Raw genomic sequence first — 24,124 nt, 5'->3', positions numbered from 1 at the left:
TCAGAGGAGCTGAAAGAACATCTGATAACAGGAGCAGTCTTTAGAGGGAGTTTACACTATACGGAGACTTCTACATCTCTGCTGAAAATTGGGGAGCTGAGAAGTTTGGTAGGATGTGTTTCCACAGGAAATAAGGGCAGGGAACTGCTTTCAAAGCCATATTCCTGCAACATTTTCATTTATTTCAGTTCTATTTACTTCCAGCTTCATAGAAAGCTTTTTTCTTCCCCCCTTCCCCATGAGCCACTTCTTCCTGAGGGAGGACTAATCTATCTCCCATGAACTATAGAACACTCTCCTTCTGATATGACTCTAAGGACAAACATCTGGAAAACAAAGTCTCATAGTGCAATGAAACTGTAAGTAAACAGCTGGCGTGGGTCCTGGCAAACGAGTACACAACCACATTGCTTTTCTACCATTCTGCCATTCCACATTCTGCCATTCAGGCAGGAGCAGCCTCTTCAGCCCATAGGAAACACAGGAAAGAAAGAAAGAAGTCTGCTGGGCTACCAGCGGGAAAACAATAATAATATTACTTAACATTAATTAGTTCACATTTGTGAGGCAGTCTGAAAGCCCGGAGACCATCCATAACTAAAAAGGGCACGACGTTGTGGACTATGATTATGCTTGCTGAGCTTCCCTACACAGATGAAAAGCGATTCTCCTGGCATACCATGTACTTAAAAAGTAGAGAGCAAAGCTCTGTTGTAATTAAAGTCTTTTTTTCTCAGCATCACCATGACTTGGGATTGCACAAAGCAAACATTGCTATCAGTCAACTGTGACTCTTACGAAGTTTATGCATTGAAGATAGTAGTGAAAGATTGAGGAAAATGCAGTCTTGCATATTAATTTTTCAAAAGAGAAAGGGACTGAATCAATTGAGTTCAAAAGTCAGACGAGTTCCTGTAAGCCCTGTTGTGAAAACTCCCAGATAAAATCTGTATAACTTCTCTCTTGTAAATCACTTCTCCTATCTCTGCTGGTATGTACCACAGATGTTACTTTTCCTCCATGTATCAAGGTTATTTCTTTTAATTCCAAGCAAGACTGGGGAGGGAACAATGTTGTTTGATTTTCCAAGGCTGGTCAAGAGATAATGTAGAATTTATTTTTTAAAGGTTCAAAGGAAATAACATAAATTAATCTGTCTGTTGTCAGATATCCTTGGATAACTGTCACAGACAAATAAAACAATAAACATTGCTTATTTAGGGAAAAAAAAATCACATTTAAGTGCAAGACTTCTCTCTACATCTTCTAAAGACAAACATTTCCCAAATTCCAATCTCCATTTTACCACCATGTTAACCAGGAATAAGGCGTTCAAAGTTACTTCTATTAACAAGTATATTTCTGGTTTTAAACAGTATTAAATCCCATATTTGAACCTGAAATTCAGTTTCTGCGATGAGTTAGATACTGTTCTAGGAAGGACAAAGACTACATGGGAGAAAACAAATCAAACAGGATGCCTCTGCCCCCCTTCCCAGCTTCTCAGGATTCCTCCTACACAGATTGTGTATGGTCCCCTGGTTCAGTGTGTAACCCCAAAATCATGTGTTTTCTTTTTGCTATCCACAGTAGTAGCAGAGGAAAATAATAGTGCTGAGGGTTTCTGAAACATTTTAAGAGGAAGGTTTTTATGGATGACAGCTTGTTCCTACGGACCTTACACAAGACAGATCATCCTGGATAATCATTATTTCCAACCCTGCACCCTTAGTCCAACACTAGTTCAGGATGAATTAACATCACTATCACTATGCTGGCACTGATTCTACTTATCCCACATCTCTGAAGTACACATAATGTACCTGCACAATTTCTGCTCTCGTGAATATAATGGGAAAGGTGAAAAGCCCATGCTGTTACCTTTGGCTGGGTAACATGCCCACCTCAGCCTGAGGTGCAGACACGCTGGAGAGATGGCTGGAGAACCGCCTCCTCCCAATGGCACCCATAAGGTATGCTTCTTGTTCACTTACCACACTGGGCATGCTCAAGGAATCATCTAGAAAGAAAGAAAAAACAGGAAAGGAGAGGAAACAACCACCCCAAACTCTGCCTGTGTATTTACAGTTGTCAAGAGATTAACAGGATGCCAAAGGTGTACCCAGCATTTACTTACCAAGACCCCATGCCTGCAAATTTGAATACTTCCATTAGATTTTACAGTCACAGTTCAGAAAGATATATTGCATAAAACTCTGCAGGATGAAGAACCCAGCACACACAGGGCAGGGATTTATGTATCCTTTCATCTTATATGGCTCTCAGGAAAACATGTTTGGGGAATTCAGCTTTCACTAGGGCTTAATTCCTGTGATGAACAAATGGTTTATTAATATACAAACAATTTGTGTCATAAAAGTTATAACTGGATGTTTTGCTGGTGTGAAATAAACTACTGCTATGATATAGCAAAGCACTGTTACAAAAGAGAAAATACGTAACAGCAAAATACAGAACTGACACCCTTTGAGAAATGCATTTTAAAATGTCAACAAAAAAATGGGATAAACTGACTCAAATACATCATACTGCAACTGAATGATGCAGACAGTTGGACCGTGATCAGGACTGCTTGAGATTTTCAGTGCTGTTTCAAATTACATAAAGTACCTGGAAAGAAATGACTCTGTTGTGGGTTTTACCACAACAGTTTCTCATTACAAATAAACAAAACAACGGGAAGTTTTGCGTAATTTTCTCTTTTCTTCTTGACCTCTTCCAAACTGGATATACTGTATGTATTTCATGGCAGCATTAAGCCAGAGCAGGGCTGAGGTAATACAGCCGCAAGCAAATAGGAAGATAGCACTCATCGTTCCACACAGTGGCTCATAATTAATCTGAGGCTGAAACCAGAGTTTGCCACAGTGAGTATCAGAGCAATGTATCAGCAGGACAGTACTGGGTGGATTGTATGATGTTTAGTGATGAAGCCAGCTAAAATAAAGTTGGGCTGAGCCTGGAAAGTTTCAGGCTAACTGTTCTTTCTCAAAAGGCAGTTCTGCTGTAACTGCACAGGCCTTTCTTTTGAGCCACCCATTTTCACTCCTTTTGTTTAATGTCTTTGGGGAATAGTCAGCACTCCTCAAATACAGAAGTGGAGTGCCTGAGTTTCAGGCATTGAGGCAACCAACCATTGCAGAACCAGAAGACAGTATCCCTGCTAAAGTAGGGGGAAGCCCAAGCCTGATGACATATGAGCAGAGTTTTCTAACCCTGGCTTTCAGTGATGGACAACTCAGAAGCAGATGAAAAGATCAGAGGCAGAGAGAAGGCAGAATTCCAAGAACAACATGAAACTCAGCTGAAATGACAAAGCAACATTCAGGTCATTACAAACTAGTCCCCAAAAGATTCACCGTCCCATTCCTTCTAAACTGGCACCAGAAAGCCTGGCAGCCCCAGAACCTGCCCAAAAGGGAGATCAAGCTTTTGTTGTCAGTAGGTTTAAGGCTTAATTTCCTCTTTATTAATCGAGTGACACAAGCACACAGACATTCCACCCTGCAGAGAACCACAGCTGGATCCCATGCAGCACAAGGACAACATATTCCACGTCAGAGCATCTGGACAGAAGCGATGAGCGGGAATTACTAAGACCCTGCAGGAACAGGATCCTAACTACAGAGCCAGCCACAGCCATGAGGAAGGTCAAAGAGAGGATTCATTGCCAAATGCCTTGTCAGCAGTGTGGGGTTTGCCTTGTCAGCCCAGGTCTCATACACTAAAAATCTGCCCGTGCCTTTCCCTTCTCCCTACCCAGAGCTCAGGAGGGAGTGAGGAGGTATGTAACGGCCCAAGCTTTAACACCATGAACTGTGTGGCGACCACACCAGTTTCTTAGCGTCATGCCCTTACGAGCCTTTTGTTCACACTGGAACAGGGACAACTGTCTTCCCCTCCCAGCTGCCCTCTGGGGTATCAAGAGCACATCTCCAGTGTTGGGGGCTTAGCTCAAATCAGTAGCCACGTACTTTCTTCATCCTCCTCATCTGTGCGGCTCAGCGTGTCCTGCGAGGCCTGCTGGGAAGGCTCGCTGTCCTGCTCCCAGACCGTGCCGGTGCCGGTGTTGGAGCGGGACATGGTGGCCAGGCTCAGGCGGTAAGCGGAGGTGGAGGTGCCCACGGTGCTGACAGATGTCTTCCCTTGGTAAGCTGCACAAGAGTGGGAAAAGCAAACCCAGGTCAGTGATGGCACTGGACATCAACGACCAGCCAAGCATTCCTGTCACATCAGGCACCCGACTGCCCCATGGTGGGGCCGGGGTTGGAAGCGGTGGAAAACCACACGGCTGCCCTGGCTCATCTCATCTCTCCAAAACCTCTGTCTGTATTTCTCACGCAGTCTGGTTTTCTCCCTTAACTTTAGCGCCATATTTTCCAGATTAGCTTCAACATTTAGGAACAAGACAAATTATTACCCCGGCAAAAAGGCTGAGGCATTTTCTTTTGAATTTGTTTTAAGAACAAAGCACGTAAAATCTCTTGTCGTGTGTAATCAGTAGCTGCCACCTCGTGGCAACAAGGGTGACTGTTAAAGGAGAAAACTGTTCCCTCATGCAGGAGAGAATTCAGTCTGCTAGGAGACCCTGATCTGGACCTCACGGTAGAGAAGAATCAAAAAGACATCAAGAGGAGAAATTAGGAGACAGATCTGCTGCAAACAGACGTTTCTGCACGAGCAGCTTCGGATTTACAGAGATGGAGGGAGCGGCTTTGCTGTGCTGGGGGTTGGGGCCACACATGTCAGCTGTGACAGCAAGAGGTGGCTGCTGGGAAAAAGGACTCAGACTTGGTGAAAAAAATGGGCACGACAAGGTGCATTTCACCACTAACCCTGACATCTGATGGCTGTCCAGTGGCAAGGCTGGGCTGGGCATAGGGCCTGCTCCAGGGGCAGGCTCTCGGGGTATGGGTGGATTAACCCCGTCACCCTGCTAGGCAGTGGGCAGGTCTTGCCTCACAAGTTAATTTATGAGCAAGCAAGCCGGCCAGATTGGGCTGATGTGTTCCAGGTCTCTCTCCAGATTGGGCTGATGTGATCCAGGTCTCCTCTCTCCTCTTACCAGACCCGCTGTGCACTGCCTCCTTCAGGATCTTCAGCTCGTTATTGAATTCAGCAATGAGGGAGCTCTTGCAGAGCGGGCGCGGTATGAACCGTCTCTCCAGCTGGTCGGCAATGTGCTGTCGGGCAGTCAGCTCCTCGTGGTTCTCGGCCGGCTGGGCCAGCAGCTGTAAAATTGGGACACGTTAGTGTTGCAGGGAAATGATGCCCAAGGGAACAGGAACTAGTCTGCAGACCAGCATGAGCCTGCAGCCAGTAGACTGTCCTCTTTGCAGGCAGGAGGGTTTGACTCCAGCTATGAGGTTTCCACCTGTCTTCCAGGGACAATGTTATATTTGACTGAACAGATATCAAAACCTCACTGATACTGGTACATGCGGCGAGGGCTTCCTTATGCTAAACCCTGCCCTCAGACATGAGACAGCTCCTTCCTCCAAGACGGTTTAGTCTGTCCAAGTGGGGAGACATGATAGGCTAAATAAGGTGGAGGACCATGTGCTAGTCTACCTGGTAAATAGGAAAGAGCCATGATTAACTTAAGCCCTGGCCACCTCAGCCTAGCAGCTGTCTGTCCATCCACAAAAGCCCTGTCAGAACCCTCACCCAAGAGATGGAAAGTGGTGTGGTCTTTCCTGGCTGTTAGCTCTATTCCCCAACTCAGTGCAAAGAGATTTATGCCAACCATGCCAACCTCCTCCTAGGTTCAGAGCGAGCACACTACTTCCAAGTGCTTTGAGCGTCTTTGTTGCAAAATTAAGTTCACATTTAAACCCTCTTGGTCAAGCCTGATAGTACCTTCCCATCCAGGGGAATTCAGCCTAGCTGTACTCTGAGGATCAGAGCTCCTGTATGCCTGGCATACTCTTTAGTGTTGTCTAGGAAAAATCCCTGTGATATAGTTTCAAAGGGTTCTCAGGCCTACTAACTTCTGAAAAGTAACTCCCTACAGGAACACACAGTTCTTCCATGAGTGCTGTTCCTCTGTTCTCAGTAGGGGAATAAAGGATATCTTGTCTTTAGGGAATGATATATCAGGAGCTAAAGCAACTGTTACCTTGCACTGGATGAAGGGCCGGAGGAGCACAAAGATAGGGATCCGTGTTCGTACGATAAAGTCGAGGAAATCCCACAGGGCCAGCCCTCCCACCTTCCGCAGTGCCATCTCTTTGACTTGCAGGCTCAGCCAGTACCACTGGCTGTCCAGTTGCCGTTCAAAGCAAACAAGGATCACCTTCAGGGCTACAGGGGAACACACATCAGCAAATGGCAGTCAGAGATGTTATCAGCATCCCTTACAAGCATTGAGGGAAGAAGAGGGGGGCCACGGTGGGCACAAACCTACCAGGCATGCATGCATGTACGTGCACATGCACACCCACACACCTCAGAGTCACAACTGTCCTTTCTATCAGTTTTCAAACACAGCAGGGAAGGAGGGCAAGCTTCTTATAATAAAGGCCTAGGGATCAGGACTGAGAGTCCCATTTCCTGAGAAATTTTCCTACTTCACACCTAAGTTCCTCTGTATTTTCTTGCTCTAAATTCTCCCTCCCTGAAGAGTTCTTTTGTCTTCCTGGAATTCAGATATTTTGAAAGCAGCTCAGGGGGAATACAGCCCTGTCTGATCAGACAACCTCAAAAATCTTGATCAAGCACATCCACACAAAGAGTCACCCTGTGAGCATAATAATGTTCAGGTTATTTATGGGGTAATGAAAAGAACCTTTCTAGCAGTGCAGCTGCATGAGTCATGGCCAAACTGTAATCTAAACAAAAACACGGTCCAGTAAGCCAGGGGCCGTAATTCACTAGAGCACTGCATTACAAATGGGATGAACAGTGATGAGGTTGAAAACAAAGCTCTATATTAGTGGGCAGCAACCAACAGTTAGCTCACAGGAGAGACAAGGGATCTCCCCCTTTCCATGCTGTCCTGGTCTGGCACAGGGGGACTGGGGAATTGTTGGGGGAAAGTTGACCACTCCATCTTTCTTGATGGGATGGTCAAGACATCTCAGCCATCACACATCTGTATTCAGGTTTGTCGGGGTGGGGTGGCTAAATCGGTGGTGAACTGCCATTTTTTCATTAGTGTTACCCCATTCCTCAGATATAGGCTGACAAAGACCTGAATATAAGTCTGCAGATAAATGCCCTCACAAAATCAAAAACAGGGAAGCTGTTTGAAGGAGCGAGAGCTTGGAGACAGAACTCTCCCCGTATAGACCCAATAACCTGCAGTGCTGCTGCCACCTCCAATTTGATTATTTTTTTATTTCCTTTTACCTGTGGGTCATATGTGAGAAAATATAGTATTACGTTGCAGCAGCATACAGTGAGCAGAGGGAATACCAGTCAGTAAGGAGTGTGTGTGCACAGGGCCAGCAGGCAGGCAGGCTGCATCACACTGCACCCTAGCTAGCCAGGGGCCAGTGAAGCTGTGATATTAGGGGCTGATAGTCTGACTTGCCTTTGGTGGCTTCACTGCTATATTTGGGCCATATGAAAACTGAGCAACTTCTACCTGTGCTGCAATCCCCTCCAGCTGCAGTGCAGACACTGCTCATGTTGCGATACATTCCAGAGGTACACTCTAGCCTGCCCCCTTGCTCAGGACAAGACCTAAAGCAGCTCAGAAGAGCTCAGTTAGCTCCTGCCTGAGATGGTTTTCTTTGGTGCTGTCTACAGTCTTGAACGCTCCATTTTATCTCTGTCTCTTCTCAGTGGTCAGCAGAAGCCATCACTCACCCAGGTAGGCAGCCTGGCTGGTGGACTCTGCGAGACCTTCCCGCCGCAGATCTTTCCCCGCATCCCCTGGGGTGGAGCAATGGGCAGGGGAGCTCTCCATCATAAAATTCTTGCTGCGGGAAGTGCTGATGATGCGAGGTGGCAGGAGGATATTGATAACAGTCTGGAGCAGCAGCAGGACCTCAGGCTGCTCCAGCCAGGGGCTGTCTGAGATGCATTGGGAGGGGAAAGAGAGAGAAAGATCAGGCTACATCCCATTATAGACACCCAAAAGATCCAGACCCTGCTCAGTTCCAAAATGGGGTGCAATCTCAAATGTCCCCTAAGCCAAAACTCCGTCCCCCACACCTTGTTATGCTGCTTATCCTCCTGCAAGCAAAGGCATAGTTTATTTTAGCACCAACACAAACACACACAAACACAGAGCTACACAGCACAAAGAAATGTCCCATTCAGTGGTCTTGTGATCTCATTTCCTTTCGACATTCCCCTCTCTCTGCACTCTTTGCTTTCATTTAGGGATTTACCAGTGATCACCCTCTATAGAAGAAAGCAAGGAGCAGGACTTCTGCCAGACAAGTGGCATGGATTGGGCAGACTGTGATCCACAGGGGCACAAAATTTCTGTGACCTCTGCTCCCCTCTGTAGCTTCTGCTACAACAGATTTGTCTTGCCCTGCACCCCAGTTTCAAAAGAAGGAGCACGTCTGTGTAAGACCTGACTCAAGAACCATGGCACAGTGAAACAAAGAGAAGAAACAACCACAACAACTTCTCCCAATGGGGCTCTTTTCAGTCTTGGACCCAAAGGGCACTTAGCTGACACACTGCCAGTGACAGAAAAAGAAATAAAAATAAAAAATCAACAGAGGGCAAGGAAAGTGCAAACATCAGTTGTCAGAAAAGGGGGAGAAAAATTCTTTTTGTTAAATTAGTCAGACCTTTGCTTCCAGATCCTACTGTGAGCACAAATGGAATCAGTAGGTTTAAAAGCATTCCTTCCCTTCTTTCCTGATTGGTGAATGGGGAGACGACATGGCTTAGGGGGAAATCTTCTTTCAAAGCCTGTGCAGTAATAATAAGAAAGGATTAAACGATTTCATCAGCAGATCACGCACACAAGTTACTGCAGGGAATGACGATCCCCTGGGCACCCTGTTTACACAGTACAACACCAGCATTGATTGAATTAGAAGCCCTGAGACCACTTAAGTCAGGAGTGAAAGGAATTCACAGAGTAACACAGGTGTCACCTGCTCTTGTCATAGCCAAGATGTAAGAAGCCCAGATTCCTAACTTATAGACCATTAACAAAATCAGATGTATCCCACGGGAGTCAGCTGAGTGTTAAACTTTGCACTGCTGTGAACGGTATCAGGAACTGACCCAGAATATGGGGAATTAAAAAAAAGAAACAGAGGAAGTTGCACAAATGACATCATCTAAATATTCTGCTGTCCAAACATGGAGGTTATTCCCAAACACGTTTTTTGTTGTGCCTCACTTTGTGCTGCCCAATCGTCCTCCTAATGCAAAGAATGAACTCCTGAAAATAAACAAAATGCATGTTTACTTCTTGACACATAGTCAAGCCTAAACTGAAAGGTCTTTCATCTTCTTTAGAAGAAGGTAATACAGTTGACTGTCACTAGAACCTCTGCTCATTTACAACCTTCCGGTTGCTACAAACTTAGCTGTGAAATGCAACTGAATCTTGCAACCCCTCAAGCTCACAGACCTGGGCTGAGAACTTCCAGGAGAAGATGCTTTCTGATGGGTGTGAAGTACTTCTGTTTCATATCCTGCTGGAAATATTTTTCTCACATGTTTGGTTTTCTTTACATTTAAAGCCCATGAATGAGTGAACAGGGAGAAGAGGATAACAAAAGTAAAAACTCCCAATACTTTAAAAAAAATATTAATTTGGCATCTAGTTTTAAAAAAGACAAAAGATTTCAGAGAAGGTGAAGGTGGCCCTTTTTTTGCTTTTGATTAAAGAACCATTACCTCAGAGCTGGAAGAAATCTGTCCTCATTCTGTGTCAGTTGGTACCAAAACCAAAACTAAGAGACAGCACTGTGTTTTGGTTCCTATAAGCCTTCCTTCCCAAGCTGCCCTGTTCTCAGAAATACCTGCTGAAGTATTAAACTGGATGTGCCAATGCATATTTAAATGCAAGTTGGAGCTAGATTAGGAAATTTGACCCTTCTTTGGTCACCATTCTGTCTGATTTCATGCCAATGGGGAGGGAAAGGGATACCAGAGGCAGAAAGACTCTGTAATAATTATGGCACTGCTATGAGAAAGGAATAGTGATGAAATTCTCCAAAAAGTCCAGGATGGGTTTTTTTATTCTGGACAACAAGGATGCTATTGAGTCAGCAGCTGAAAGGGCAAGTTGCACTGTTTTTTTGAGCTGGCACACTGTGTGACCATCTCAGGTAAGAGGAGAAGAGCACAAACTCCACTCTCAGTTGCACACGTGGTCCCACAGGAAAAAAGGTAGGGTTGCATGGATGTGACCCATGGCAGAGCCCATCTGCCTGTGGCAGGAGGCTTATGCTAACTCCTTAGATCCTGCAGAGAATCCTAACGTTCTTGTCAGAGCCTTATACAGCATCAATCAGCCAAACTCCCTGGACCAACAGCAGTGTTAAGCTGATGGATGCTTGCTGTGGACTTGGCCCCAACAGGTGAGTTCTGAGCTTGAGTTCAAGGCTTCAAAAGAAGGGAGAATGTTGTTTCTCTTTCATTTTTGGTGTATGTTCCACAGTTTTTGCCCAGCTTTTGCAGAAAGAAAACAGAGCACCCATGAGTTGGTGTCTCAACTAGAAGCTATAACAGGCCTGGCCACAGGCCAGGGCAGACACACCTGTATCTGCAATGCTACAAGCCGGACAACAGCTGTGCTGAAGGGCAGAGGTGGCGAGAGATAAGGGCTGAGATGAAGAAGGGGTAATCCGTCAGCCACACTGGAGGGTCCTACCACTCCCATCACCTGCAATACAAACAGAGCACATCACCACAACTGACTGCTTACAGTTTCATCCATGCCATATCCTCCAACATCAGTGAAATGGAGGCGCCTTTCATCGAGCACTGAGTTAGGGTGGATCTAGGAGAACCAGCCCCCCCAGTGGTCCTTGAGGGAGCTGGGGCTAGTGGGGAGAAGGAGCTCTAGCAGGGAAAGGGAGGGGAGAAGGGGGAACCAGCAAGGATGGGAGGAGTGCACGGGTAACCTGGTACATTTATAAATGTACCCAGTACCAGCCTTGAATGACCAGCACTGGACTGGTGGAACAGTTAAGAGTTGGAGGATATGTCATGTAATGACTGTAACAAATAAAAATATGTCATCAAAGCAAAAAGTCTGCATTGAAACTGGACATCTTTTCCCTTCTCTTGCTGATCTACTTGAAAAATAATGTCCTAAGTCTGACCCAAGCCGGGTTTTGTACAATGTTCAGATTCCTCTCAAACACAGTCTGTGCTTAGGAGTTATTAAGTATGATTCTTCTCACCTGACCTGAAGCAGAGTCACATGAATGTGACTCCTTGAAATATCAGCACAAGAAAATAGCACTTCTAGTGGGAGTTATCTGAACTGTTTAGGATGTGTCCCTCAGGAGGAATTAAATCACAGGCCTGCATAGGCCTGTTTCTCTTCATGACTAGACACATCTAGATGACAGGAATGGGTAGACCTGGCAGACACGGAAGCTTAGGGGAGATGAACGCACTCTTCTTTTTCCAAATTTAGCCTGGGGAAAAACGCAATAACCAAAAAAACAAAGGACAATTTAGAAAGAGAAGAGGCTGAGCCCTTTCTTTGTATCACTACGGATTATCATTTAGACATTTCCCTGCTTTCCTGTCTGATCCGGTTTTGGGTTTTGTGGTTCAACTGGTCTACACATGATACAGCATGCAGTCAGGGGTTCTCCCACAGCTCACAGTGGCTATAGTTCTGGCAGCTAAGAGTAAAATACTCTTGACAGTAAGAGTACATCTTTTCCTGGTAGCTCTCCCTGGTGTTCCCAGGCACCTGAATGTAAGCATGATGATTGCATTTCAGCACTGCAGAGCTTTCTGCTATTTTTAGAGCACTGGCTAATTCTCAATGCAGGCCCTCTGGAGAGCTTGCTGGCGTGAATCACCCTGCCATGCCTGCTTGCCAAACTGCAACTCCATTCTAAACTTGTACTTGAACTAACTCTGTAGCAGCCTCCCTGTGTAGCAACCCTAAGTAGTCTGAGGGCCCAGATTTGCAGTACCTCCTGTAGCTACCTCTGCTTGATAAGGGAAGAAGTCTTACAGACTCTGACAGGTTGGAGCTTCCCTGCCCTTGCAGCAATGAGTGCTGAATGGGCTTGAAGGACAGGAACCTGGCAAAAACTGATATTGCATTTTAGTGATGATCGTTATTTTTAAAGCCTCTCAGAGCACTGGTGAACCCTGAGAGATTTTTGTAAGCACTAGAAAAAGTGACAACATTTACGTTCTAAGGAGAAAATGTTATAAAATCCAAGAACAATAAAAATGCTAGTGCAGTCTTTTGCCCCTTATTTGTATTTTTTTCCACATGGAATGAAAGCATGCATGATTGTCCAAATGGCTGGAGTTTGGAGGGTTTTCTCCCTACCAAATGGAGGGTTTTCCCTCCCTCAGTGTAACACCTGCAGAAACACCACAGTCTATCAGTGAATGACCAGACAGACTCCATCTGTATCATGTCTCTGTTGTAACACACTTAGGAGCATAAATTCTACTAAGAGTGGGATCTGAACATTGTACAGTGCAAACCTGTACTAGATCAAGCCAGGGACATTGCAAACAGTGAAGTGAATCCACCCATGTAAACCCTTCTAACTAGCCAACACCTGTTGGCCTCTGACCGAGCCATCAGGGTCCTTCCCCACTGGAGACGGTAGGTATCCCCAGTGCCACCCTCTCCCCGTCTCTACCAGGTGTGTGCAGTCTCCACCACCCCACTCTCCAACTTGCAGCCCTCAGCTCTCAGCTCAATCTGGCAAAGGTGGATCTTCAAAGTGGTGCGTGGGAAGCAACGGAAATAAATCGCTTGACCACCACTACCGGTGTATCTCCCCATGCACCACTTCAAAAATGAACCTTGCTGTCTCTAGTGTCACTTGCGAAGTCCCCTCGTGGGGGGGAGGGGGGACAGGTAAAAATGACAGGAATGGGAATGAACTGTCATCTTCAGTCCAGAGAAGTCAACAGCAGGGGGAGGTTTAGCAAAGGTTCACGGGGTTGCCGCTCGGCTACTCACCAGATTGACACACACATTGATCAGAGACCTAAGGTGAGGCAGGAAGGATATGATTGGCTGCCTCTGAAGTGTCAAACAAACCCCTTCAATCAAATTGCTGGCAGGCTCCCACTCAACCTGGCGCCTGCAATACAACAGTAGGTGCCGTTAGCCGCAGGCCTCCTGCCCCCCACCAGACGCTCTTAAACATGGTGACCGACACACAGTGACGCCCACAGAGGAAACGTGTCAGACAGCAACGACGTCCAAGATGAGCACAAAGTGGGCAACAGAGAAAAGGTTTTACCCGCGCAGCTCAGGAAAGCACAGAGCCACAGAGCACACTGGGCGTTTGAGAGAGATGAGAAACGTAGAAGAGGGGTCTGCACTAGCAACACGAGTCCCCTCACAGCAGCTGCGGTGGACGAGCTGTGTTTCACTCCCTAACGCTTCCCTCTGACACACTGAATGAAAGGGAGCCACCAGGCAGCTCTCTCGGGTGTGCCGGTGTGGGGAAAAGGCCTGCTGTGCCGTGCTCCCAGCTGAGAGTGGCTCCTCTGTCTCTTGTGCCTTGTGGGTGTTCTCCCTGAAGGGAACAAAGCCCATCAGCTGTGAGTGCCCCCTGGAAGCTGCTTTGCAGTCTAGTCTGCTCTGCCAGAGTGACTCCCAGTCACAGTCTGCCCTAAACTTAAACTGGCTCAGCAGTACAGTCTTTACCTTCCTCACCCTGTGCACGAGAGCTGATTCATTCCCTACCAGCATCAAAGTCCTTCATTCCAGGATCCTTTCTTCCCTGACACTTTGCTTTTTTCAGCAAAACAGCTTTTAGGGCTTGTGGCAGGTACTGAATGGAGTCCTTCCTAATCATAAGCAGACACAGCATACGTAACATCAAAAGTGGTTCACACCCTCCATCTCAGGGCCTGACTCTTTGCACTATGTATAATTCTCAAGCCAGCATCTGACTGTGCACTTACTGGGACAGAAGGACAGACAAAGCTTGGATAACTTGTTAGCTCAAGACAATATCCTAGCCAAGCTCCTCAGTGGACTTCTTAGAGACACATGGGGGATCAAGTGTTCACTACTTAAGTTCTTATGCATCCCCTGTTTCTAAATCTCTAGAGTAGTAGTTTGTTCTTGTATTTTCTTACACACATACTACTCCCATCAGATGCTGGTTTCAGAGTGGGGCGTGCACAGGAGGCAGTGTGTAAGATTCTGATGTAAGGACCCCAATGGATGGCTCCTGGGGTCTGACACCCAGCCTCATCTCTAAGAGAATTCTTGGCCCAATGATGTTTAAATGTAGTTGCTGCATTTGGTCCAGTGGCTTTGCTGTCTCTATTCCTTTGTGTACAGAAGAGCAATTTCAGCCAGGCATAGGTACAGGCAACAGACAGAGAGAATATGAAGTGAATTTGAATTTATGAGCATTCATTCAGCTTACACAAAGAGGAAAGATCTTCAGGAACAGGAAGACCACTAAGCTGCCTTTGAGGCAGGAGAAAGTATGAGCGAGAGAAGAAAGAATGAGTGAGAAGCAGGCAAGACATGGCAAAGAATCAAACCAACAGGAAGGAGAAGAGTCAAAATTTCTGCCTCTAAATTCCCTACAAGAGCAGGAGTTTCTTGAAGTGAATTGTTAGCCAAAGGAAAGTGATAGATAGTGATGTCAGAAAGAAGAGATCACCTCCCTGTCATTTGCTCCATCTTAGCTGGGTACCTATGATTCCCACTGGGACCTAAAGTTTTGTGTTTGAGTCCTACATTCTCATGTTCTCTAACATTCTTTGACTTCTCAGCTGAGACTGCCAACAGTGACTGATTCAAGCAGTTGAGGACATATGCCCATGAGGGTGACTGAGATCAATGACTCTTTTTACTCAGATCACTCAAAAATCCACAGGACTGAGAGATTTTATACTACCCAGACTGGATTTGTATCCCTGCCTCTGAGGTAGGAGTGCTCCATGTTGGATACTTCTTGAAGCTGCCAAAGCCAGTACCATAAAGCTGCTGTGTGATGCATCAGACTTTCACTAGCCACTGACTAGATGCAATCAGTGCAGTTCTGTTCCCTTTACTAAGGAGCATTCAGAAGCTACTGCATAGCTCTAGACTATTTTTATCTTTACAGAGAACTTAACAGTATTTTCATGAGAAGGCATGCGAAAAATACCCTTACTACAGTTTAACTTTCCATTAAAAAATACAATTAATCTCCTCAACTCACAGCTGAAATTAATAAAGAGGGTGAGGTGTTACAAATCTGAAGACTTATTTTGGAGAAAGAAAAATGAGATTTATGGAACTTCCTTCTATATTTCTTAATAACCATGCACTTCTCTTGCTACCAGAAGACACAACAAAAATGTCAACATAAATGCACACTTACAGAGATAAAAACATCTGTTCATTTTCTGATATGTTGTAAAGTTTGTTCACTGCAACATGACAGTTTTAGTTAGATGACATACCCACACTTCAAGGCTTGCAACATCAGAAATGGACCCCAGAGGGTTTCTGTCATACCTGCTCACCTCAAAGTAGGCATCTTGTGAATTTTATTGAACATACGATCCAATCTCTTTAAGATGAGGATAAGGGCAGGTCTCACCGCCTCGGCTGTCCAGTCAGTGATGGGCAGCATCTCCATGATGTAGCGCCGGAGACCACGGCTTTCCATCGTCTGCGTGTCATAAGGTGCCAGTTTCAGCAGGGAATGTGCAATTTCTGCCAATCTAAAACCAGGGTTTGTTAAGAGAAAAATCAAATACAGCTTGCACTTCTCCACACATGCCAATGAACTCACAGATAAATTTTCAGCAGCCTAGTAAAACGAAAAAGATGGGAATCACAGATTTGTGTAGCTAAAAACAAAGCACCTGAGCTGTTGGTAAGATTACAGCATTGCAAATGCCTGTGAAACACAGACCTAACATCACTTGTATGTCAATTAATGAGTGATTTGGTTTGGTTTTTTGCTTTTTTTTTTCAGTGTCACCACTTTAACAGGTCTCACTGTGTAGTTTTCAGGTTAAAATTTAAAAATAATGTGCCGTCCCACAGGTTTACACAACATGTACTTTGTATGATTACTCCCTGCAGCTCTAAGTTGTTTCTCCTAACACCTCTACAGATTGTGTTGCTGTTGCTTCTTCTAACCTTCCCAGATGGCCTTGCGGGTGGCATTTTCTGTATTGACTGTGAAATACCACAGCAACATTTAACTTACACTTGCAGTTTGATAAAGACCTACTGAAATACTTGAATATTTGTGATAGACAAAGATAAGTAATAAAGCTACATCTACTTATAAAAGGGATAGAAACCTTTATACTTCTTGAAACATCAACAGACTTTGTAGTAGACAATTACAGTACAATCTTATTCATATTGTGGGGGCTTCTTCTGAAATGCCTTCAACTAATGGAACTTATTTCTATTCTCTTTAAAATCTGTCTAGCAATATCAAGGGCAATGAGTTCTTCAGATTACCCGAAAGGGCGATATAAAAGTGTTTCTTTATCCACTATTTCTTTATTATTACTTTTCACAACTACTTTGTCCTACTATGGAGCAGGTCTATTTTCTTAAACATTGTGAAATTTAAATTATTGTATAATTATACTTCTTTCTGGCAATACAATAGCAGCGACACATAATGGTATAAGGAAAACTTCCTTATGCAATATAAAGTGCAAAATCCATCTCATCCAACTTGAGACATCAATCTCAATTAATTGTCTAGCTCCGTTCACACAGAAATAAGCAACCTAGGAAATTCTTACCTTCTGCAATACTGGGATAAACAGCTCATTGGATGTGTGTCTCCCTTTTCATTGGGTCCAAAAAGATCTTTATGACTTTTGCAGACTAAACATTTAACTTTTAAATGGCTAAAACTCGGTGAGATTAATCCTGTCTGAAGTGACTAGCATATTATCTTGTTTTCTGAAGTCTCTGAAATTACATTTGTCAGCCTCCCGAGACCATGGCTGTCACATCACATTCTGGTAAATCGGCTCTCTACTTAGAAATAAGGTTTTTTTTTCCTACAGTGGTTAAATCCTGTCAGTCCTTTAACTGATAATTATGAAATGAATTTATGTAAGAATCAAGAGGATGTTCGCTTTTATTTAGGGCTAACCATGAAAAAGCAGTTCAGGTTCCAACCCCAGTAAAGCAGTTATTTCTAGCACCTTCCAGGAGGCATAAGAGAACAAGAGCACAACTCATTACCTTCTGCAAACCAGTCCCTTAGTTTTGCTGCCATAACCTTTGACCATGAAACACCTTTCCTCTTGAAAGAATGCAGTATTTCCCAGCTACTACTGTGTACTGTGACTGCTTCATGGAAATCTGCTCACAAGAAAGTATCTTTCCAGAACATATACCAGGAACACTTTCTGTACATATGGATTTAAATTTGTTAAATTTGTCTTTTAAGAGAGGGACATAAAATAGTTTAAGAATCATTAAACTTAATTACTCGGGAATATAAAACCTGCAGAAATGAAGTTCCCCCATTTCTGTTAAACTGCAATACCCCTGGGTAGTACACTAGAGTATTCTTATGTGGCATACAAATGTAAGACTAGGATAGTAAAAAGAAGCCAGCCCTTTACTGCACTAAATAAAGTTCCTTCATCAGACACATGTTCCTCACTCCCACTGAAATCATACAAAAACACCCAACATGTCTAACCAAGAACATAATCTGCCCTGAGAATCTCACCTTTGTTTCTAACAGATTAAAGTTCTTATCTCGGACTTCTACTGCTAAGAGTCATGTAGTTTGTAATGCAGCTAAATAGATGTATTGATTTCTGAGGCTTGTGTCCCTTGGAAAAAATGTAAAGGTGGCACTGAAAAAGCAGCCATGTCCGTCAGGCTTTCACATTGTTTGCAGACAAGCACTATATATAAGGATGACACACATCTGTGGAAACAGAATTCTCTTGCTGAAAATTACCCTCTAAATTATTAAACATTTGCCGGAAGGGGGAGAACAGCAACATTCAATTGATATGCAAACATACAAACCAAACAAAAAACCACCTCCCAACTCCCAAAGGAATTCAGAGCATTTGTTAAACAAGACCTCAAATAATGTCAAACACAATTTTGTGTTCTATAGTGACAGCTTGAATCCAAAGATCTCTAATTGTGACAGAATCTGCCAGCTAAGGGGCTTTGCCATTTTTTGCAGAGCATGCATGTAAAAGGTAGAAGAGCTTTTACAGGATTTTCTTTGGTCCATGTGCAGGAACAGAGCTGTTTCAGTGCATTGCTAGGATTTGTCACCCTTCATCTTCCTTTACAGGCTATTCCTGAGGAAAAATTATAGCACTCAAAGAAATAATTCACAGGCAGAATGGCCTCTCAGGGTTCAGGGAGCAAAACAAATTATTGTTGAGGTGGTTCTGATTGACTTTTGAGGCAAGTCTGAAACAGCTTAAGGTATCTTTGCTATCTTTCCTATTTACTTTGATACTCTACTGAGCACTGGCTGAGGCCATAAAAAAATGTCTCTTGGTATTTAGATATCTGAAGTGCTAATTGTCCAATTGCTTGGACAATAGGCCCAAGCCAGAGCTGACCTATAGATGAATCCTGTATATTTTATAACTGATAACCATTATGTTAGTAAGTATTGTACTAAGTTATAACAACCCACTTATGTTGATGTAAAAAGTGCTAAAGCATTGAAATACTGAAGCCTGAACAACAGGCCCTAAGCTGAAGCTGCTAACTTAGTATGTATTGATTAACAAAGTATGTAAGCTCACTAGTAAAAGATGCAGCTTAGACAGAGTATAATCAGTAGTGAGAATGAAAAGCTGAGAGAATGTATCCAGCTTCCCTTGTTTAGACTTGTTCAAGGCTGAGAACCCACGTATTTGGCTTTGTTAGAAACTCTCTTGGTCTCCCTGCCCCAAGCCCTGGCCAGGCTTTGGGTGGAATCCAACAGGAGAATGAAACTAGAAATTTTCCACTCAAAACAAAGGTGCCAGCTATTCTGGCTTGTCGATATCTGGTATATAAGGCTGGACCTGCTCACAGCGACTTTGGGTGCCTCACCTATGGGTGGATGCACTGCATAGGATTTCCCACCTGCCGGGACAGGCTCCCCAAACCCTCGCTGTAACCGGGGCTGCCCAGCCACTGCGGGGCTGGGTGATGGGAACGTATGCAAGTGGTGATGGATCTTTCTTAATCACTATTGTCTCTCTCGTGTAGTAATGATTTGATGCATTACCCTGTATTTTCCTATTTGTTGCTTTAGGTGTGTTATTGTGCCTTTTCTTACTGCATGTTTTCTGTATTACACGGTTACATTGGTTATCGCTAGTAAAAGACACCTACTTTTTTCACTCTGGTGTCTGAGTTTAATTGGCATCCTTAATCAGCGAAACAATATTCTGTATTCAAAGAATGATCTTGAAGTATTTCTTTGTCTCATAAAAGAATACAGGTCTTCCTGTGACCCTCCTGCCAAGCAATACACTAGGACCACCTCATATTAATCCCAGTTTTCCTTCTGACAAGTGCCAGTCAGAGCAGTGATAACCATCTTACCATGAAACAACTCTAATGAATTTATGTTTCCTGAGGGAATACTATGTAAGAAAGGGGTTTCTGCTGAAAATTAATGAAAAACTGACAACAGAATCAGGTCCGTTCCCTCTTATCCCAGTTTTTGTTGTCTTTTACAGCTGGACAAACTTTTCAGTAGCAACTTAAGCTATTTTATGTTTACCCTGAACAGCACAGAGAAGAGAATCAGATCCAAAGTGCTTAGAAGGCCCTACTCCCAACTTCTTCTAGGTGAGCACCACATGAAACAGTTTGCAGTGAGCATCCAAACAGCAAGCTGGGCTCAGTGCTGCACCTTAAATAAAAGACTTGTGTGCCTGCTGTAGCACATGTTGAGGTGGTGGTCCTGTAAATGCCTTCTGTCCTATCCTCCCCCATATTTCAGGCATTTGTGCAATACAGTGCAGTGGTTGCTCTGCCTTTCTTGCTTGTTAGCAGCTGGTTCTTGATGCACTGTGTCACAGGAGAGGATAAAAGTAATTTCAGCCAGCTAGGCAGCTTCCCTACCCCTTGCCCTGCAGAGGCAGCCTTATCTGCTCCTCACTGCAACATACTCTGATGTATCAGATGGGCTTGTGTGGAGCTACTTCATCCACTGGAGATGGCGGTCTGAATGATACCAGAGCAAATCATATGAAACCTTCCTCATACACAAGTAGCGTCAGGTACAATCTGAGGAACATCCAAAACGAGATCTGCTTATTTCAGATGGCAACATGCAACTACACTGCCAAAAAGTGTTTCTGTCTGCTATTATGAAAAATTGAGAGCTAAAAGAAAGGAATCCCCTTGAAATGAACAAGTAAAAGCAGAATTCCTGTGGAATACCTCATGTGGGACTTCACGTCCAGCAGCTCCAGAGAAGTCACTCGGGGCTCACCAGCCAGATTCTGCAAAATCTTCAGTCTTGGTCCACAGTGCTTGTAAAACTCTGTGCAAATATTCAACAGTGACTCCCGCGGTCTCCTGAACTCCTCTCTGGCAATTCGTTCATCCAGCTCCTCTCGGGGAAGACCCTGCCCCTCCTCCAGTAAGTGGAGGTTCTCCCTGGAGGATTTAAAATGAGAAAAAGCAGGAAGCGTTATAGGCAGTGGAACAGTAGGCACATATTATAACAACCTCTCCAACTTGTTTTTGCAACAGATGATTTCTGCTGCAATTGGAAAGAAAGATAGTTGCATCTGAAAAAAAAAAAAAAAAAAAAAAAAAAAAGTTTTGTTAAAAATGTAAATAATTCCTGTATGAACTATCCTTTGCTACCCTCCCTTGAAAAAAGGCTGCCTGTCAGAGCAGCAGTGGGTGGGACCCATGGGGTGAGCCTGGAAACTGCTGGGGAACGTGTCAGGGAAGACTAGGCAAAGATTTTACTGTACCTGATAAAGTGTAGTTTGGCTCCCTGTTCTGGGTACCTGGAGAAACAGAAACAATGCAGATGTAAACAGCAACTTAGTGGTGCCTAAAACTGTGCCTTTCTGAAAGAAGGCGACACTGGTCTAGTGTAGAGGTATACTCGCCATGGACAGGATGGTATCTTGTGTCACTGGAACAATGGCTACACACAGTTAGTGACCACATTGAATAGCCTTTACCTCCCAACTGGCAGCAAAGAACAGATTCCTATTGGTATTGCCCTTGTAATGAAAGGAAAAATTCAGGTTTAAAAGCCATAGGCCTCTTTAAAGCAATTTCTCTTCCGTAGTGAAAACCAGAGCTCATCTAGTGGAAGGAATATCTCAGCATGTTTTTTTGAAGTTATTGTAATTTTCTCTTGCCATTTCTTGTTGAGAAAGCATTAACAAACCCTGCACCACTTGGCTAACGTGTCTAAGGCTGGAACAGTGATCATTCCACCATCATGAGACTCCTGCTGTTGCTAGCAGATGTCTGTTGCAATGATAACACAACAGAAGAAACAAGGGCAGGAAACCTGGAGCAGTGCAAAAATATTTTGGATCAGCGACTGAACATTTGACAACAAGAAAGATCTGGAAATGTAAACCAAGATGTCCGAGTCACATAGTATCAGGAGTCTTTACATTGCCTGTCAGCAGATACATATTAACTGCTGTCCAAAATCAGCAGACAAACCATAAAGCACTACTTTCCATTACACCTTATTTTTCCTTAGACTAGGCAACTTTGCAATAGAAGTAAATCCACTTCAGACTTGAGCATGAAGGGGTTTATCTGCTTCTCAGATCCAGGACCGAAAGTCAAAGCTGTGTTTCATCCATGCCTGAATAAGTCTTAAAGAATAACAGGTTGATTCCAGGAGTTACCAACCAAGGTGTGTACACTACACATCTATAAATTGACATGACAGCACTTTGATGATCCATGCAGAGAGTGATTTCTATTCCCTTCGATACAAAGAAATACGGGGACTAACTCAGAAAGCATGTCTTGGCAGAAGGCTGTTCCTGATTTACAGTTCTATACAGCCCATGGTATTGTACTAGACCAGTGGTTCTCAACCTGTGGTACACAGACCCCTGGGGGCCGTGTCATCACAGGGGGTCCCCAAAGGTTTAAAGCAGGGGTGGAAGAGTGGCGATGCTATTATTTTAAATTTATATGGAATCATTGCAATAAAAATATTATAATAGGAGTGTGTGCATTAACAGATTATTTCCCCTTCTCTCCAAATTTGAAGACCCTTCATGAGAAAATTGAAATAAATATTTGATGTGGTCTAGTGCTTTAAATCTTGAGTTAAGTCTTGGTGGTCTGTGGCCACAAAAGGTATTTGAAGAGGGTCCATGGGGAAGGACCCCTGTACTATTGGCTGTGCATGGATTTACTATCAGCTGTTAGAGACAAAAGAGAAATCCTGAGGAAATACTCTGCTTTGGAAGAACAGCTATCCCAGCTTTTGCTAGGGGAGAATTCCCTTTCCAGGTCAGCAAAAACATTCAGATTTTAAGCACAGTAAGGCATATCCTGGCCAGGAGAAGCAGGGCTACCTGGAGGAGTAATCAGTACTTCAAAGAAAACCTTCATAATCCCAAATGCTTGAGGGTGTATTTTGTAACAAGATTTCTTAAACCCTTGCTCTGTGACTAAATTATCCAGTGGCCTTGTCTAATTTGCAGCAGCCTAATTGGAATGGCCATTATGGCTAAGGAGCAGTATTACAGTCTCTTTCCTTATTTCCATCTTCTGTGTGAAGTTTTTTTTTGTGGGAGTTTTATGGGGTTTTTTTTAACAACAAAAATATTCCCAGTCATTCTTCCCTTTCTCTCAGATTCTCTGCCACTCACTCCTTTGCTATCTGTCACTGCAAAAAACAAAACAAACAAACCAGCCCAGACCAATGTGGAGATAAAGATGATAAAGACCATCAGAAAAGTAAAAGTAAATAGGGAAGGGAAGAAAGAAACCTGGAGGAGGTGCCAGTTTCTGCAAATCTCAACTGACATACAGTCTGAGCTTGTACTGCTGTTCAGTCTCTCAGATCAAGGCCAGAAGGATCCAACCCTTCCGCTGTACAAGCATGCTCTGCCCTGTGGTTGCTTTGACAGGAGACTCAGAAAGAAGCAAAGCAGAGAACTGAGGCACATAATTGCTTTGTCAGTATACTTCTAGAGTGAGAAAGCGAAACAAAGAAAAAGACATTTAGGATGGGTGTCCTCCATTTTTGCTATCATGGTCTTCTATTTAGTCACATGGTTCTAGTCTTGGGGATTTCGGTTACTGTCAGAAATGCAGTTCTGGGCTATATACTCTTTATCTGAATGTCTTCTCTCACAGTACATAGAGCACTTTCTCAGACAGCAATGAGATGTTACCTTATTAAAAAAAAAAAAATCTATTCAGAAAAATGAGAAAGAAAGAGAGAGAGAAAGAGAGCGAGAAAGAGAAAGAGCAAAACAAAGAAAGAAAGAGCGAAAGAGAGAAAGAGCGAAAGAGCGAAAGAAAGAGAGAAAGAGCGAAAGAGCGAAAGAAAGAGAGAAAGAGCGAAAGAGCGAAAGAGCGAAAGAGCGAAAGAAAGAGCGAAAGAAAGAGCGAAAGAAAGAAAGAAAGAAAGAAAGAAAGAAAGAAAGAAAGAAAGAAAGAAAGAAAGAAAGAAAGAAAGAAAGAAAGAAAGAAAGAAAGAAAGAAAGAAAAAGCCCGCTGACTTACCTGGTGTTCACACCTGCTGACATGGTGTGGTTTGCTGTTGTGGTTCCTTTATGGCCTTGGTCACATCGACTCATCTGTGGGGCTGTCATAGGCCTGGCAATGGGAAGGTGAATAGCACACTAAAGACTAAATCTAACAGGCGCACTCAAATTCTGCTTGTGATCTGGTGAAATTTGGCACTAATTTTACCATGTCTAAAACTCAACCATTATTCAAGCTAAGCTGCATAGCGTGACCTCCTGTGCATTCCCTCTCCCCACACTGATAACCAAATGCCAGCTCAGACCTTTGCACCGT

The 24,124-nt window shown here is 43.9% G+C and overlaps 1 protein-coding gene across 5 annotated transcripts in view; it reads right to left on the bottom strand.

Moving 5' to 3' along the window:
- UNC80 (unc-80 homolog, NALCN channel complex subunit) overlaps positions 1-24,124 on the bottom strand; it is a 133,126-nt gene that overhangs the window by 10,684 nt on the left and 98,318 nt on the right. For all 5 annotated transcript variants that reach the window (XM_026853077.1, XM_026853078.1, XM_026853080.1 and 2 more), the window contains 12 exons: positions 23,828-23,920; positions 21,079-21,114; positions 20,534-20,752; positions 15,646-15,846; positions 13,124-13,247; positions 10,706-10,831; positions 8,775-8,898; positions 7,834-8,040; positions 6,140-6,324; positions 5,087-5,252; positions 3,996-4,175; positions 1,882-2,020 (listed from right to left, as the gene is read on the bottom strand). In XM_026853077.1, the coding sequence (XP_026708878.1) occupies positions 1,882-2,020; positions 3,996-4,175; positions 5,087-5,252; positions 6,140-6,324; positions 7,834-8,040; positions 8,775-8,898; positions 10,706-10,831; positions 13,124-13,247; positions 15,646-15,846; positions 20,534-20,752; positions 21,079-21,114; positions 23,828-23,920 (1,800 nt within the window). The remainder of the gene's footprint in view (positions 1-1,881; positions 2,021-3,995; positions 4,176-5,086; positions 5,253-6,139; positions 6,325-7,833; positions 8,041-8,774; positions 8,899-10,705; positions 10,832-13,123; positions 13,248-15,645; positions 15,847-20,533; positions 20,753-21,078; positions 21,115-23,827; positions 23,921-24,124) is intronic.

The sequence above is a fragment of the Athene cunicularia genome (assembly GCF_003259725.1).
Source record: "Athene cunicularia isolate RWA chromosome 7 unlocalized genomic scaffold, athCun1 chr7_part1, whole genome shotgun sequence".
Taxonomy (NCBI): domain Eukaryota; kingdom Metazoa; phylum Chordata; class Aves; order Strigiformes; family Strigidae; genus Athene; species Athene cunicularia.
Note: the sequence above shows the minus strand (reverse complement) of the source record. Positions and strands in the feature narration are given on the sequence as shown.